The sequence below is a fragment of the Homarus americanus genome, unplaced genomic scaffold (assembly GCF_018991925.1).
Source record: "Homarus americanus isolate GMGI-L3 unplaced genomic scaffold, GMGI_Hamer_2.0 scaffold30535, whole genome shotgun sequence".
Classification (NCBI taxonomy): domain Eukaryota; kingdom Metazoa; phylum Arthropoda; class Malacostraca; order Decapoda; family Nephropidae; genus Homarus; species Homarus americanus.
Genome location: NW_024732440.1, coordinates 9,805,592 through 9,821,421, shown reverse-complemented (window position 1 = coordinate 9,821,421; position 15,830 = coordinate 9,805,592). Strand labels below are relative to the sequence as shown.

Genomic DNA, 15,830 nt, shown 5'->3' with positions numbered 1-15,830 from the left:
GCTGGACTTGGCTTCTTCAATCTTGAGCTGTGACCCTTAGTGGGGCGACGTCCGCAAGATCAAAGAGGACACTCGACTGAGTAGTGCCCCTTGAGATGTATACACCTCAATTAGGTCACCCTTGCCCGTCTGTAGTGTAGGTAGGCTACGAGGGCCTGAGCTGCCACCATTTGAGGGGCCACTACTGCCACTATGAGGCCTCTGTGTGCCAGTAACAATTCCTTTACTCTCATACTATCCATTGGTATCAGCGAGAGGAGGCTCGTGTGTGAGATGTAATGATAGTATCAAGCAATAGGGAAGAAATAACGGTAAAATACTGTAGGTAAATAATAGACACAATTATACAAATACAAAATTTATTTAAACATTAATATGAAATGAGGAGAAGAATTTATTTGTACCAACAGACGAAATCTAGTACTAGGCCCTCAGGCTCAACATACTCACACCACTACTGGGTGGACATATTCAATAACACTTCCAACCCTACTGGGTGGACATATATCATTACAAACTATAGTCACTTAGCACAATAAAGACCAGGACAACTGCACCTACCTTCAGTCGTCAGGGTGATACTCAAGCAACAGCCATGGGGTCCAGCCACCATGGGGTACTCCATTGAACTCTGGAGATCAGTGGATTAATTCCACCACACAAATAGCCTACTGAGTTAGACACTCATCCACCAATGATGGGGGCTGGTAGTGGTGTGTGGCTTGGTCAGGGGTCACCTGCAGGCCAGCGTTGGGCCAGACGGGCCAGCTAGGGGGGCTATAGGTAGTCTGAAGTGTCTGACGGCCGGGTCTCACGAAGGTAACTGATCCTACTGGACCTCGGACATCTCCCCAGACATAGTGGATACAACATCCACGCTACAGACACGGCCTAGGCTGCGTTAGGGACCTGTATGGATGAAGGGACGGACACTCACTAACGGTGACAACAACATCACGATTCAGGGGACGTTAAAGACGTAACTATGACTTCACTCAGAGCATATCAACTACGTTACTGTAACACTTGCACAATCAACTATTAATTACGTCTTTAACATCCCCTGAAACGTGATGTTGTTGTCACCGCTCTTGCTTAACACAATTGCTCAAGGCATTGGATATTTGGACCCATATTCTGGAACGGGGTGGTAATATCAACAATATTTACCTAGATTTTGCCAAGGCTTTCGACAGTGTACCCCATGAAAGGCTGAAAATCAAACTGGAAGGGTACGGAATTCGGGGAAATGTCCTAGCGTGGATAGAAGACTTTCTACATGACCGCAAGCAGTGTGTGGTGATTAAAGGCACGAAATCGTCATCTGTACCTGTCACAAGTGGGGTACCACAGGGCAGTGTATTGGGCCCGCTGTTGTTTGTTTGTTTCATAAATGACATGCCTGACGTTGTACATTCCTCCATACAAATGTTTGCCGATGACGCCAAGTTATTTCGGGATATTAAGAACCAAGCGGACTGTGAAGAGCTGCAGAAGGACCTCTGTGGGCTCCAGGAATGGTCGAAGAAATGGCTGCTGAGATTCAATGTCACGAAGTGTAAGAGGATGCACCTGGGGCGTACCAACGGTAAGGAGGTGTATCATATGTCCCAACGGGATGAAGAAACTGCACTAGTTGAGACTGTGTGAGAAGGACCTAGGTGTGTATGTTGACAATGAGCTGAAGTTCTCGGGCCATTGTGAGAAGAAGGTGAATCAGGCAAATAAATTATTGGGTCTTATAAGAAGGTTGTTCAGATATCTAGACGGTCAGTCCCTCGTAACGATCTTCAGGAGTGAAATGCTTCCCTATCTGGAGTACTGTCACCCTATCTGGTCCCCGAGATATGCTAGGGACTGTCAGTTGGTTGAAAATGTTCAAAGGAGGGCCACCAGACTGGTGCCAGCACTTCGGCACCTCAGCTACCCTGAGAGATTGGAGCGCCTGAACTTGCCTAGCTTATACTACAGACGGGCAAGGGGGGACCTAGTTGAGGTGTATAAGCATCTCAGGGGGCACTACTCAGTTGAGTGTCCTTACTTGGAGCTGGTGGATGCTCGCCCCACAAGGGGTCACAGCTCAACATTAAAGAAGCCGCAAGTCCAGAAAACCGTGAGGGCAAACTTTTTCGGAGTGAGGGTTGTAAACTCTTGGAACAATATACCAGAGAGTGTTGTGACGGCACCGAGTGTGAGCTCTTTCAAGACAAGACTTGACCAACACTGGAGCGGGTTCCGGTACATTCAGGAGCCGGTGCATGCCCAGTACTTGCCAACAGTGCGTGAAAGAGACGTGACCGATCAGTGGTGAAGAGGATAAAAGTAAGATATAGCAAAGAAAGATAAAGAATATTGAAATACATAAAAAATAAAAACATTGAAAGAAATACTTTGGAAATAACTTAGAAGAGAATTAGCAAATAAAACGGAAAATAAAAGATAAATAAAAAAAAAATTACAGAAGGTTATACAGTATAAGACATAGAAATAACTTAGAAAACGTAACCAAAGAAATTAAAGAAAGTGATATAGAAGTTATAATATACTCTCAGAAAAAGAGACAATAAACTTATAAAAGAAAAAATCTCTCCTCTTACAAATACAGGCACTCCCCGACTTACGACGGGGTAAGGGACCCAAATCCAGGTCGTAAGTTGGAAAGGTCGTAAGTCTGACATAGATATAAAAAAATAAATATAAAATAAATTAAAGTAAAATCTACAATGAAATACAGTATGTACAGTAAAAGTAATAAATAATGAGGAATGGATACAGTGTGACTGAGCACTTACTTTTAATGTAGTCAGCTGAATGCACACAGGGCCCCCATAATTTTCTATTTACAGGTATACATGGAGACTATATTAATTGGATGAAGCAGAGGAGGAGACAGGGCTGGGTGGGTCATCAATGTCGCTTTCTTCAGACAGGTTTATGTACTGTGGAAACTTGCTGGTTGAAGGTATTGGATCATTTTGAGGGAGTGAAGAGGCAGCACTGCTGGGGCGTGAGGAGACAGCACTGGGGGACTTCTTAAAATAGATGTCCAATTTAGACTGCACAGTTTGCTTTTTCTTTTCATTATAAATTTCTCTGTAACAAGCAAGTGAATCTTGGACCATTCTGTCAACTTTGGCAAAACGCTCATAATTTTGATCCATTCCATTAAACATTTGCATCCCTTTATTAATTGTAGCAAATGCCTCTGCCATTTGCCTCACTGAAAATTTTTTAGGGGGTGCAGGTCCTTCGTCTACATTTAGACTCGCTTCTTCCTCTGCATCTTTGTGTGCTTCCAGTTCGATGAGAACTTCGTTACTTAGCTCTTCTGCTACACTTTCAACCAACTGTTCAACATCTTCATTATCAATTTCTAACTGAAGCTGTTTACCTAACTCCAATATCTTGTTACTAATAACCGAAATAACTTCATTTTCATTAAATCCTCTAAAACTGTTCACATATCTTTTCAGGACTTTCTTCAGTATTCCATTCATGCAATGTTTTGTAACCTGATCCCATGCTGCACTAATATTCTTTATACATGACAAAAAGTTGTACTCCTTCCAAAACTCTCTGAGCGTTTTCTCACCTTCAGTAGCAGCAACAGCCTGAGCGAAGGTCGTACAAAAATAATACGCTTTAAAGGCAGCAATAGCACCTTGATCCATGGGTTGGATGACAGAGGTAGTGTTAGGTGGAATGTACACTACCTTAACATCAGGGTGCATGTCGTCCAGGTGTGGTGGGTGTCCCGGAGCATTATCCAAAATCAGCAAAATCTTGAATGGAATCCGTTGTTGCAGACAATACTCCTTGGCTTGAGGAATGAAACAATTCATGAACCAATCCTCAAACAGTACAATGGTCATCCAGGCTTTCTTGTTACTGCGATAAAACACTGGCAGTGTGTGCTTGCTGACATGTTTAAAAGCCCTGGGGTTCTCTGAATGATAGATCATGAAGGGCTTGATCTTGAAACCAGCAACATTCCCCCCCAACAGAAGTGTAATTCTGTCCTTGAATGCCTTGAATCCTGGCATTGTTTTCGCCTCTTTGTGGATGTATGTCCGCTCAGGAATGCGCTTCCACAATAATCCAGTCTCATCCACATTGAATATTTGCTTACCGTAGGCAAATAATTCCCTTCCACAATCACATGATCTAACTCCTCCTTAAAAGCTTTGGCAGCACCAACATCAGCACCAGCTGCCTCTCCACTCACCTTAACAATATGTAAACTGTAGCATTTTTTAAATCTGTTAAACCACCCATGACTTGCTGTGAAGGTTTGCTCACATTCATCTCCTGCCTGCTCCTTCAGGCTTTGGAACAGGCTTCTTGCTTTAGCCTGTATGGTTAGAAGGCTTAAGGGTACACACTTCTGTATTTGGTCTTCTATCCATATTACCAATAACTTTTGCATATCGCAAATAGGACCTTGTCTTTTCTTCATAATTATAGTTCCCTTTATAGGTGTTGTTCCTTTCACTACATCACGAAAACGTTCCTTGTCCTTCAGAATAGTGGATATGGTTGAGTGTGAGAAACCTAGGTAGCGTGAGATTGTTGCTACAGTTTTCCATTCTTATACTGCATTATCATCTTCATTTTCATCTCAAAAGTATTTGCCGGTCTCGTTTTCTTCAGAGCACCACCAGCACTCTCACTTGTACGCTTTCCAGTCATTATAAAGTCAATTAAATACGATAATAACGTAAGTACACAGCGCAATCAGTATAGGATATGATAGCCAAACACCAACTAAGCGCTGTACTGGGTGGGAGCTGTACCCACGCGGTGACCCAAGCCACGCTCTCGCCCGGGACGGAAACGTTTCGGTATAGAAAATGCGGGCGTCATTTGAAAAAATTTTTGGTCCCGACTGCGAGGTCGTATGTGCGGACGGTCGTACGGTCAGAGAAGGTCGTAAGAGCGGATGGACGTAGGTCGAGTCAGTCGTAAGTCGGGGACTACCTGTACTGTATTAATAAGATGGTGAAAAAGATGAATAATAATAACACTTTTCATCCTCCGCCTTACAGGAGGCATCTGTGTAGTGTTGGAGGCAGTTGTGTAGTGTTGGAGGCAGCTGTGTAGTGTTGGAGGCAGCTGTGTAGTGTTTGAAACAATTGTGTCATGTTGGTTGCAGGTGTGTGGTGTTGGAGGCAGCTGTGTGATATTGGAGGCAACTGTGTGTTGTTGGAGGCAGCTGTGGTGTTGGAGGCAGCTGTGTGGTATTGGAGGCAACTGTGTGTTGTTGGAGGCAGCTGTGGTGTTGGAGGCAGCTGTGTGGTATTGGAGACAACTGTGTGTTGTTGGAGGCAGCTGTGGTGTTGGAGGCAGCTGTGTGATGTGGAGACAACTGTGTGTTGTTGGAGACAGCTGTGGTGTTGGAGGCAGCTGTGTGCAGTGTTGGAGGCAGCTGTGTGGTGTGGAGACAACTGTGTGTTGTTGGAGAGCAGCTGCAGTCTGTTGTTGGAGGCAACCGTGTGGTGTGGAACAACTGTGTGTTGTTGGAGAGCAGCTGTGGTGTTGGAGGCAGCTGTGTAGTGTTGGAGGCAACTGTGCGTTGCTGGAGGCAACTGTGGTGTTGGAGGCAGCTGTGTGGTATTGGAGACAACTGTGTGTTGTTGGAGGCAGCTGTGGTGTTGGAGGCAGCTGTGTGGTATTGGAGACAACTAACTGTGTGTTGTTGGAGGCAGCTGTGGTGTTGGAGGCAGCTGTGTGGTATTGGAGATAACTGTGTGTTGTTGGAGGCAGCTGCAGTGTTGGAGGCAGCTGTGTGGTATTGGAGACAACTGTGTGTTGTTGGAGGCAGCTGTGGTGTTGAAGGCATCTGTTTTATTGGAAACTTTTCAGTTTTTCAAATCCACTCATATGGCAACTTGGCTTTGGCTACAGTTATAGTTAATGAACATTTTAATGCAACTACGCTTAGTACTACAGTACTGTACAGGTATCCCCTATTTACAATGGGGTTAGGTTCCTGAAAAACCCATTGCAGGTAGAAATATTGTAAATTGGGTTCATTATAACATGGAGTTCAATGGGATCTGTTCCCAGCCTGTCTGACACCCACAAGTATATATAAAAAAAAAATGCTAAAACTACACCTACAACACAATTGAACAACACTTACCATACCATTAAGAACAAGCCTGGTCGTCATTACATGTCCTCTTCGAGGCTAAGGGGACTCTTGAAGGTGGAGTAGAGATGAGACGTTACCTCACTAACTCCCACACTGCCTCTGGGAAGTCTCATGTTGCTTCAGTGTCAAGCTTCACCCCCAGAGACACGTTTTTACTGGGTTCTTTGGCCTTCCCATACATTTTCAAAGTTACACTACTCACTATCAATCAAAAACAGAGGGAAAGATGATAACGTATTGCAGCCGACACTGCTCACAACAAAGGTAGAGCACTTTACAGTCACTAAAAACAGCAAAAATAACTTCACAGCCACCAAAACAGAGTACAATGTGAACGTTAGTGATGTCCTCTCACTCCAAGTAAAAAAAAAACACAAATGATAAAGTCACAACACCGGTACTGACCGATAATCGTTGAGCTACACGATCACGGCCATGTATGATCACCGTGGAACAAAGCTTGGTACTGTAATGCACCGGGTGGCCACATGGTAGCGTGTGGGTAGACAGCAGCTGACAAGTGAGCCGTGAATTTTACGGCCACCACTGATATGTTCCGCTTCCTCCCCCTTTACCAGAACCTTAAAGAGATGAGAGCAGTTGCTTTTGATGAACTGCAGAAGAGGACCAACATGAAAACTGTTTCAATTCAATTCAATAGGGACTACTTCCTCACGGTTCTTGTTCCAGTAACCAGATGCCCTAATGCTGTTTCCTATGGCAGGTTGCCTAGTACCAGTGGTGAGTGTTTCTGGCCCCATCCCTCAACATCAAAGATTGCACACTTACCACCTTTACTATCACCACCACCACATGTGTTGTCATCATCCTGTCCATCACCATGACCCAGCATTTTGTCAGCGAAGGAAATCCTTCATATTACTCCTGAGGTGCCTCTCTCCTTCATGGAGAGAGAGAGGACAGTGGTAGTTAGTACCAGCTGCCACAGTAGATGGTACAGGACAAAGGCAGACAATCCAGTATCATCATATCACCAATTGGCCTGTCTGCATCACAAGCTGAAGACAATATTATCAGCTGGTGAGTACTGTATAATATATAGTGTATAGTACTGTAATATATAATATTTATTTACAATATATTGTACATGTACAGTGGTGTTTGCATAAATAAACACATCTGTCCGACAGCAGTTAAGCCACTCCGTGTGAAATGTGTAGTTTAAACGAGGAATCATTCATCAGTATGATACCAGGAGAAATTCAGGGGAAGTGTGATTTTTTCCGGGGATAAGAAAATTTGTTTCAATACTCGGAAATCTCTCAAACCCGGAACTGCTCTGCACCAATTATTCCGGCTAACAGGGAACAGGGAGATTACTCTCTATACTGTGGTGATCTTATTAAGTGCCTATCACTAGTGGTGAGGACAGAGTATTAAGAAAAAGGTTAAGAAATGAGCAGATACATATGCATTTGCTGTACTTTTACACCAATGGTTTCCTCCATCTACTTTTTTTTACCCTTTAGTCCTCACTAGTCATGTTATCTGCTCTGTTCTATCCAACACTGTAAGTGAGAGGATATAACAAGAATATGACTTTGATACGAGGATCAGCAGAAGTCTGGATGTCTTAAGATTAAACATGAGCCAAAATACAGAAAACAGTTTATTTGATAAACAAAGTTTCATACAAGTGCTTAAGATATTTATTAGTTACTATAATAACTATGACTTAATGCAGTTTACATAAGACAAGTGGGATTTCCAAATGATAACAAATCCAAAGCATTATGCATAATAATGTACTAGAGCAAACCTTATGTTACTAGATTTGATGACATGAATGAATATTAGTGACCTTTAAAATGTACACCTATCCATCCTATTCTGTTTTTCTAATTACAGTAATCCTCAAATTGCAACACGCATCTTGTGATAAAAAGATTTTGTGCCACTGTTTTGAAATTGTACACCAAGATTAGCATTCATAAAGCACATTACATGTCCCAATAGGCCTTCTCACAACCCACAACTATTAGGTCTCTCAGGTGCCTTTCAGTCATCATGGAAGATGTATGTTCATCGTCATTTAGTAGCCCACGTCACCCCCCCATAACTTTATTTTTAGGAGTTTTCTTTTCTCATGATTTTTAGGCAAAACAGTTGCCAGGGTTTTTCATAGTTGCAGTTCAAGAGTTAAACATCATTTGAGCATTTATTAAAACCACGTGCCCAATGTTACAGCCGCCTCTTGCGTCGTCCTTCTGCATCATCATCTCCTGCTGAGAAAACATACAAATGTTTATGTAAAAGCAAAGACAAATGAAACTGATTTTTAAAGTAATACTTACCAGATGACTGATTACTTGTACTTAATGCAAACAAGAGATGCTAAATGACTCAGTATAAACTACAGACTTCTTACACAGCTTAAATTGAAAAATATTTCAATAGTATTCTTTGACAAGTCAGACATGGCATTTTTTTCTCCAAAATATAGGCAAGTGAAGATTTCCTATAGATATAAATGAATGTTAAAAAACGAGGTACAGTACAACATGGTGATACAAAAAGAAGGGTGATCCCTATTACTTGGGAATTACCTGTAATTATATGAGATCAGTAGGCTAGAGAGGGTCACTGTTTTTTATGCTATGAACATCCTATTTGGCCATAATAAGTGATTTTCAAAGTTTAAAACTGGGAGTTAACTTTCTAAATATTCATCATTTACAATCATGGAGTAGAAAACTCCCAGGTTTAAGCTCTGAAATACCCCAGCCTAGTGAAGCCAGCCATTCTACTACTCAGGGGTGGGCTAGAGGTACATAAGACAATTGTAAACAAGTCATTACAACACTTTGTAGCTATTACAGTGGGGTATGCTATAACAAACGGATCCTACTACGAATATTCCTATAAGGAACGGTTTTACCTATAAAATTGAGAATGCTATAACGAACGCAACTCCTACAACGAACGCGGATGAACACGGGACTATTTCGTCTGGTGCATGAATATTGTTGTACAGCGGCTCACAACAAGAGCGTCAGGCGCCATCTTTGTCTCATTGTGTAGCCAGTGCACCACTGTTATTGTTGAAATTTCGTCTTTTGATGTGGAAATTCGTGTTATTTGTATAACTATTTTGTTATACAAGTATACAATTGTAACAATGAATCGTCCAAAGCGAGTGAGAAAGCAAATAACCCTTGAAACTAAGAAAGAAATCATAAAGAAATGTGAAAATGGAACAACCATTGCGAAACTTAGTGATGAGTATGGGATGGCTAAATCGACTATATGTACGATTTTGAAGAATAAAGAGGAGTTAAAAACTGTGCAAGTGGCTAAGGGAATTTTTAGACTTAGCAAAGCAAGGTGTAATGTGATTGAGGAGATGGAAAATTTACTCTTAGTGTGGATAAAGGAGAAAGAAATGGCAGGTGATAGCATTAGTGAAGCTATAATTTGTGAGAAGACCAAACAATTGTTTGAGGACCTTAAAGCCAAGACTCCCAGTGGAAGTGATAGTGATGTGCCAGTGTTTAGGGGTACCTGCATGCTGAACAACACTAAAGAAAGATAAAGTACCGTATTTTTTACATTTTCCACAGAAAATTTTCAGTGTTAAGTGGTTGTATTTCGGGGCCTGGGACGGATTAATCCTATAACGAACGAATGCTATAACGAACGAGGTTCTAGAACCAATTGGATTCGTTATAGCATACCCCACGGTAATTGATTATACTGTACTTAGTAACTATTTTATTTACCTCTGTATAAAAAGTCAAGATAATTTCCACCAGCAGTGTAAAACCTTATTTTTTCCAATGAAGAAAAGTCTCAATTGTCTTTCTAGAAAGGATTCTGTAACTGAAGTTAATTACACAGCAACATAAAAAAAAATAAAATCAAAGCACTGATTTCTGAACAACTAATAGTACAGAGAGTGATCAGACAAGTGATAATATCAATTGTGTTTACCAAGGAATTCTGTTGCTGACTTCCCTCATTAAACAAAGCTTTTAAAGCATAATGTACCTTTCAAAAGAAAAAAGAAAAGAAAAAGAAAATAAAAAGACGATTAAATAAATCATAATCTCATTGTCATTATCATCACCTTTTAAGGCCACTTTCCATGCTTACAAAGGTTAACCACAAAAACCTCATAGCATGATGGCCAGGTTACCATTAAGTGAATTTGTAGCAAGTTTTATGGTTAGATGCCCTGTACCTGGCAAGGTAAAATATTTTTATTCATACAAGAGGACTAGGGTAAGACGATAATTGTTAAATAGGTGATCCCTTAAAAAAAAAAGAAAAAAAAAGTATCCCCAGATAATGTAGTACTGTATTCAAGTCAATATTCAATATTCTAAAAACAATATAAAATTCTGGAATTGTTTTATTCATGCCATTAATGAGGATACATTTCCTGGAGTGTATTGAATAAATTTTTTTTTAGTTCAATAACCTTTCTGCACAAGCAATCATCACTTTTCCAACTACAATTTCAGTCTCCAGCAATGGAAGTTCACTTACAATACTATTCAATCTCATCCTCACCCCCCCCCCTCCCCGTCCTGATATTCTGGTACGTGAGCTGACTATTTTTATAACCCCCATTATAAACTACTCACATCACGTCTCTGGTATAAAAATGTTACTGGACAATATTTTGCTCTTTATCTTTGATCACCAATACTGTTTCCTACAAAAGAGGACAACTTTTCAATCCTCTTCACTCATCTACAGAATCTCTAAGAAGCACATTTTCCCCCTTTCCTCACGCAGTGACTAAACAAAACATTTTTAGTCTCCTCATGCACAACAATCTAAAGAGCATTATTTTTCCTGCCCTCACTCATCTCAAACATCACATTTTGTCTTCACCTAACTTATCTCACTCACAAACAGTTACCATTCTTCTATTTCTGATCCAAATACAGTACAGTATTCTCACAACCACATAACATACTGTATAGTTAACTCTTTTTCATGTAAGTTTATTTAGTATGTAGACACCATTGGGTGTGGTAATTTCAATTAGCATTAATGTGGAAACCAAATGAAAATTATTTATTTGATGATATGCGACACAGTTCAAAGCATACAGTAAGGTCCATCTTTAACTAATGATAGCACAGTATAAAAAAATACAACTTGCTTTTAATTGCCACAGATATTAAAACTGCCTTAAGTGTCACCAAGAAGGTTGATAAATGATCAGATATTTTGTCCATTTTATACCATATATATATATATATATATATATATATATATATATATATATATATATATATATATATATATATATATATATATATATATATATATATATATATATATATATATATATATATATATATATATATATATATATATATATATATATATATATATATATATATATATATATATATATATATATATATATATATATATATATATATATATATATATATATATATATATATATATATATATATATATATATATATATATATATATATATATATATATATATATATATATATATATATATATATATATATATATATATATATATATATATATATATATATATATATATATATATATATATATATATATATATATATATATATATATATATATATATATATATATATACAGTTAACCCTCACTTTACGCGGTTAATGTAACCCGGTGGGTACCGCGGAAAGTGAGAAACGCGTAAAGTGAATAACATAACATATGGGATTAATTGAAATGGAGTCCGGGCCGATCCCCAAACTCCACTTTTTGACGACACACAACTATGTTGTAGTAAAAATATTATCTAAACTTTATGATGGTATGCACACACAATTAATAATTAAGAGAAATATCAATAATATTAGGTTTTTTAACACTTACATTAGTAGAAAAAATGGCTGGGCACACGGGGATGGGCGGTTGGTTCCGAGGCAGAGGGCAGATTATTGGCCCTCACCTGTGTCACTTGTATCAATTGTATCACTATCCACCACAGAGGCTTGCAGGGCCTCTTTGTCAAACTCCCCCAAAGTCCATATAAGTCCATATCCTCACCATAATTATCACTATCACTGACTTGGGCCGGCTGTGGTGGGTGGGGGGTGAAGAACTGGTAATGTTTTGATGACTGGGCGACCTTGTGCGCACCATGTTCGCGCAGCTTACACAACATGGCGGGAGGTTTGGATCCAAAAATGGCGCGGCTCGCCAGCCGCTCTCCGCGTAAAGGGGTACACGCACCGCGGAATGTGAGCATCCTGGGTTCCGGCAGGGCACCGCGTAAACGTGGAAACGCGGAATGTGGGACCGAGTAAAGTGAGGGTTAACTGTGTATGTATGTATGTATGTATGTGTATATATATATATATATATATATATATATATATATATATATATATATATATATATATATATATATATATATATATATATATATATATATATATATATATATATATATATATATATATTAGTAGTATTCTCAGCTTAACGCTGTCAATTGAACCCACAGGGTACCGCGTTAAGTGAAAACCGCGTTAAGTGAACAACAGAACATATGGGATTAATTCCAATAGAGACTGGCCCGACCCCCAAACTCCACTTTTTGACGACACACAACTATGTTGTAGTAAAAATTTTATCTTAACTTTATGATGGTATGCACACACAATTAATAATTAAGAGAAATATCAATAATATTAGGTTTTTTAACACTTGCATTAGTAGAAAAGATGGCTGGGCACACAGGGATGGGGGGTTGGTTCCGAGGCAGAGGGCAGATTATTGGCCCTCACCTGTATCACTTGTATCAATTGTATCACTATCCACCACAGAGGCTTGCAGGGCCTCTTTGTCAAACCCCTCAAAGGCCATATAAGTCCATATCCTCACTATAATTATCACTATCACTGACTTGGGCCGGCTGTGGTGGGTGGCGGGTGAAGAACTCGGTAATGTTTTGATGACTGGGCGACCTTGTGCGCATCGTGCCCGCGCCGCTTCCCGCGTATATGATGAAAAATTCCGCGTTAAGGGTGACAACCCTTTTTCCGAAATTCCGAAAATCGAAAAGCTCTGAAAACTGAAAGATTTTTTGTGGAGCAATTTTTTTTTTTTTTTTTTTTTTTTAAACAGGGATTAGCTCACCCAGGCATAGATCACTAACCCACATCGGGGCCTGGGGGGCGAAAATGTAATAGTAATAGTAATACTAATTATTATTATAATAATAATAATAATAATAATAATAATAATAATAATAATTATTCATAGTAAATAAAATTTTTAATAAAAAATACACCAAAATAAAATAATAATAATAATAATAATAATAATAATAATAATAAAATATAATAATAAAATTAATAATAATAATAATAACAATAATACTGTATTAATAAAATAATAATAATAAAGAAATATAAGAATAAAAAAAGATAAAAAGTGAGAAACACGACCTAGACCTATGAAATATTATTATTATATATATATATATATATATATATATATATATATATATATATATATATATATATATATATATATAATATATATATATATATATATACCGTATATACTGCTTCATAACCCCTTCAGATATAGGTCGAATTCTATTTTATGACCAAAGAATGTTAATTTATGATATTCGCTTATAGTTTAACCCAAGATTTTGAGGGTAATGGAATATATATATATATATATATATATATATATATATATATATATATATATATATATATATATATATATATATATATATATATATATATATATATATATATATATATATATATATATATATATATATATATATATATATATATATATATATATATATATACATTACTAAATCTATAACTTATACATTATATAAGCCCGATTTTATGACCAAGAAATCGTTAATTTATGATATTCCTCGTTTATAGGTCGACCCAAGTTTTTGAGGGTAATGGAACAACAAAACCTTCAGAAAAACTCTACGTCCTATAAACTTGTTTACCATTTATTATTACGACACTTTACACTGAAACGCGGGTAGTTTCAACAAAAATATTGTATATTTCCATTCAAGTATTTATTCAAGTCAATTAGGAGGGAATATTATTGTAATACAACAGTTTTTTAACTAAACCATTCGAAAAGCGATTACGGTAACATCTTTTGAACGAAAGAAAGCGAGTCATTGTTTTCGTCACGAGTTTATCCCACTTTCCACTGTAATACGTACGTAATTTCAGGAAAAAATATTCCATTTCCGTGAATGTAGTATATCAAGCACAGTATGAATAGAATATCATTGTAATATAACAGAATTTTAACCGAAAACTATTAAAAAAAACGAATAACATCTCAAGAACATCGGAAGCTTAGGTGAAGTCTTTTGTTTTCGTCATGTATTTTATCCTATTTTACATTGAAATACATCACGTTTCAGCAAAACTACTATTTATTTCCGAGAATATATTCATTCAGGCACAGTTTAGGTAAAATATACGTGTGATGTAATAGTTTTTTTAACTGAAAACGATTCGAAAAACACGTTCCCTCTAGCCCTGTTCAAAGAGAGGACTGGGAGAAGCTGTTTGGTGCTGCAGACAATGACAAGGAAAATGATTTTGATGGATTTTAATGAAAATATTCAGAAATATGGTATCGTAATATTTATTCAAGTCAATTAGGATATTATTGTAATACAATACAACAGTTTTTTAACTAAACCATTCGAAAAGTGATTACGGTAACATCTTTTGAACGAAAGAAAGCGCAAGTCATTGTTTTCATCACAATTTTATCCCACTTTCCACTGTAATACGTATGTCAATTCAGCAAAAAATATTACATTTCCGTGAAGGTATTATATCAACCACAGTATGAATAGAATATCACTAATATAACAGTATTTTAACCGAAAACTATTAAAAATACGAGTAACATATCTTGAACATCGGAAGGTTAGGTAAAGTCTTTTGTTTTCATGTAGTTTATCCTAATTTACATTGAAATACATCACGTTTCAGCAAAACTACTATTTATTTCTGAGAATATGGAAATGTAATATTTTTGCTGAGAAGGTAAGTTTTCAGTTAAAAACTGTTATATTACAATAATATTCTATCCTAATTCACTTGTGATGTAAAAGTTTTTTAACTGAAAACGATTCGAAAAACACGTGTACCGTCTAGCTGATACGGCAGAGCTCTGGTCGCGAAGGCTTTGTGTTTGCATCGGCCCTTCTTAAGCAGCTTTTAATTTTAGCGTACGTTGAAATTGTGTTTACCGGTGTATTCTTATTTTCTTGCTTCTTATTTTCCAGAAATATGACAAGTTTTTATATAATACAATGTTACGGTACTTTTAATTTACAAGTATTCATTTTAAAAATACAGAAGACACCAAACAAATACTAGTACGGATATTTGCGTGACTCTCCCGCCAAAAAAGACCAAACAGCTGGTACTCTCTCCCTCAGCCCTACCAAAAATAGCCCAACATCTTTCTTGTTTATTCTCTTCCAATTTCTCACTTTAACTGGTATTTTTTACTTCATATTGCCTACATCAGATAAACTACAGTAATTGAGGTTAGATATTGTTATAAATTTGATTACCGGGTCCTGGCAGGTACCGTTAGAACCACCTGACCCTACCAACAGTGTTGCAAGTCAGACAGCATTTTTTTTTTTTTTTTAATT

General features: G+C 37.6%; 1 protein-coding gene across 8 annotated transcripts in view; it reads right to left on the bottom strand.

Moving 5' to 3' along the window:
• Window positions 1-7,771: 7,771 nt before the first annotated feature.
• The window catches only part of LOC121868801 (nuclear pore complex protein NUP62-like), a gene marked incomplete at its 5' end in the record, with an annotated part of 33,972 nt that continues 25,913 nt past the window's right edge, over window positions 7,772-15,830 (bottom strand). For 5 of the 8 annotated variants that reach the window (XR_006089453.1, XM_042369740.1, XM_042369742.1 and 2 more), the window contains 1 exon segment: window positions 7,772-8,400. Coding sequence is in view for 4 of the 8 variants with exons in the window: in XM_042369740.1 (XP_042225674.1) it covers window positions 8,357-8,400 (44 nt within the window). 8 annotated transcript variants of the gene reach the window in all.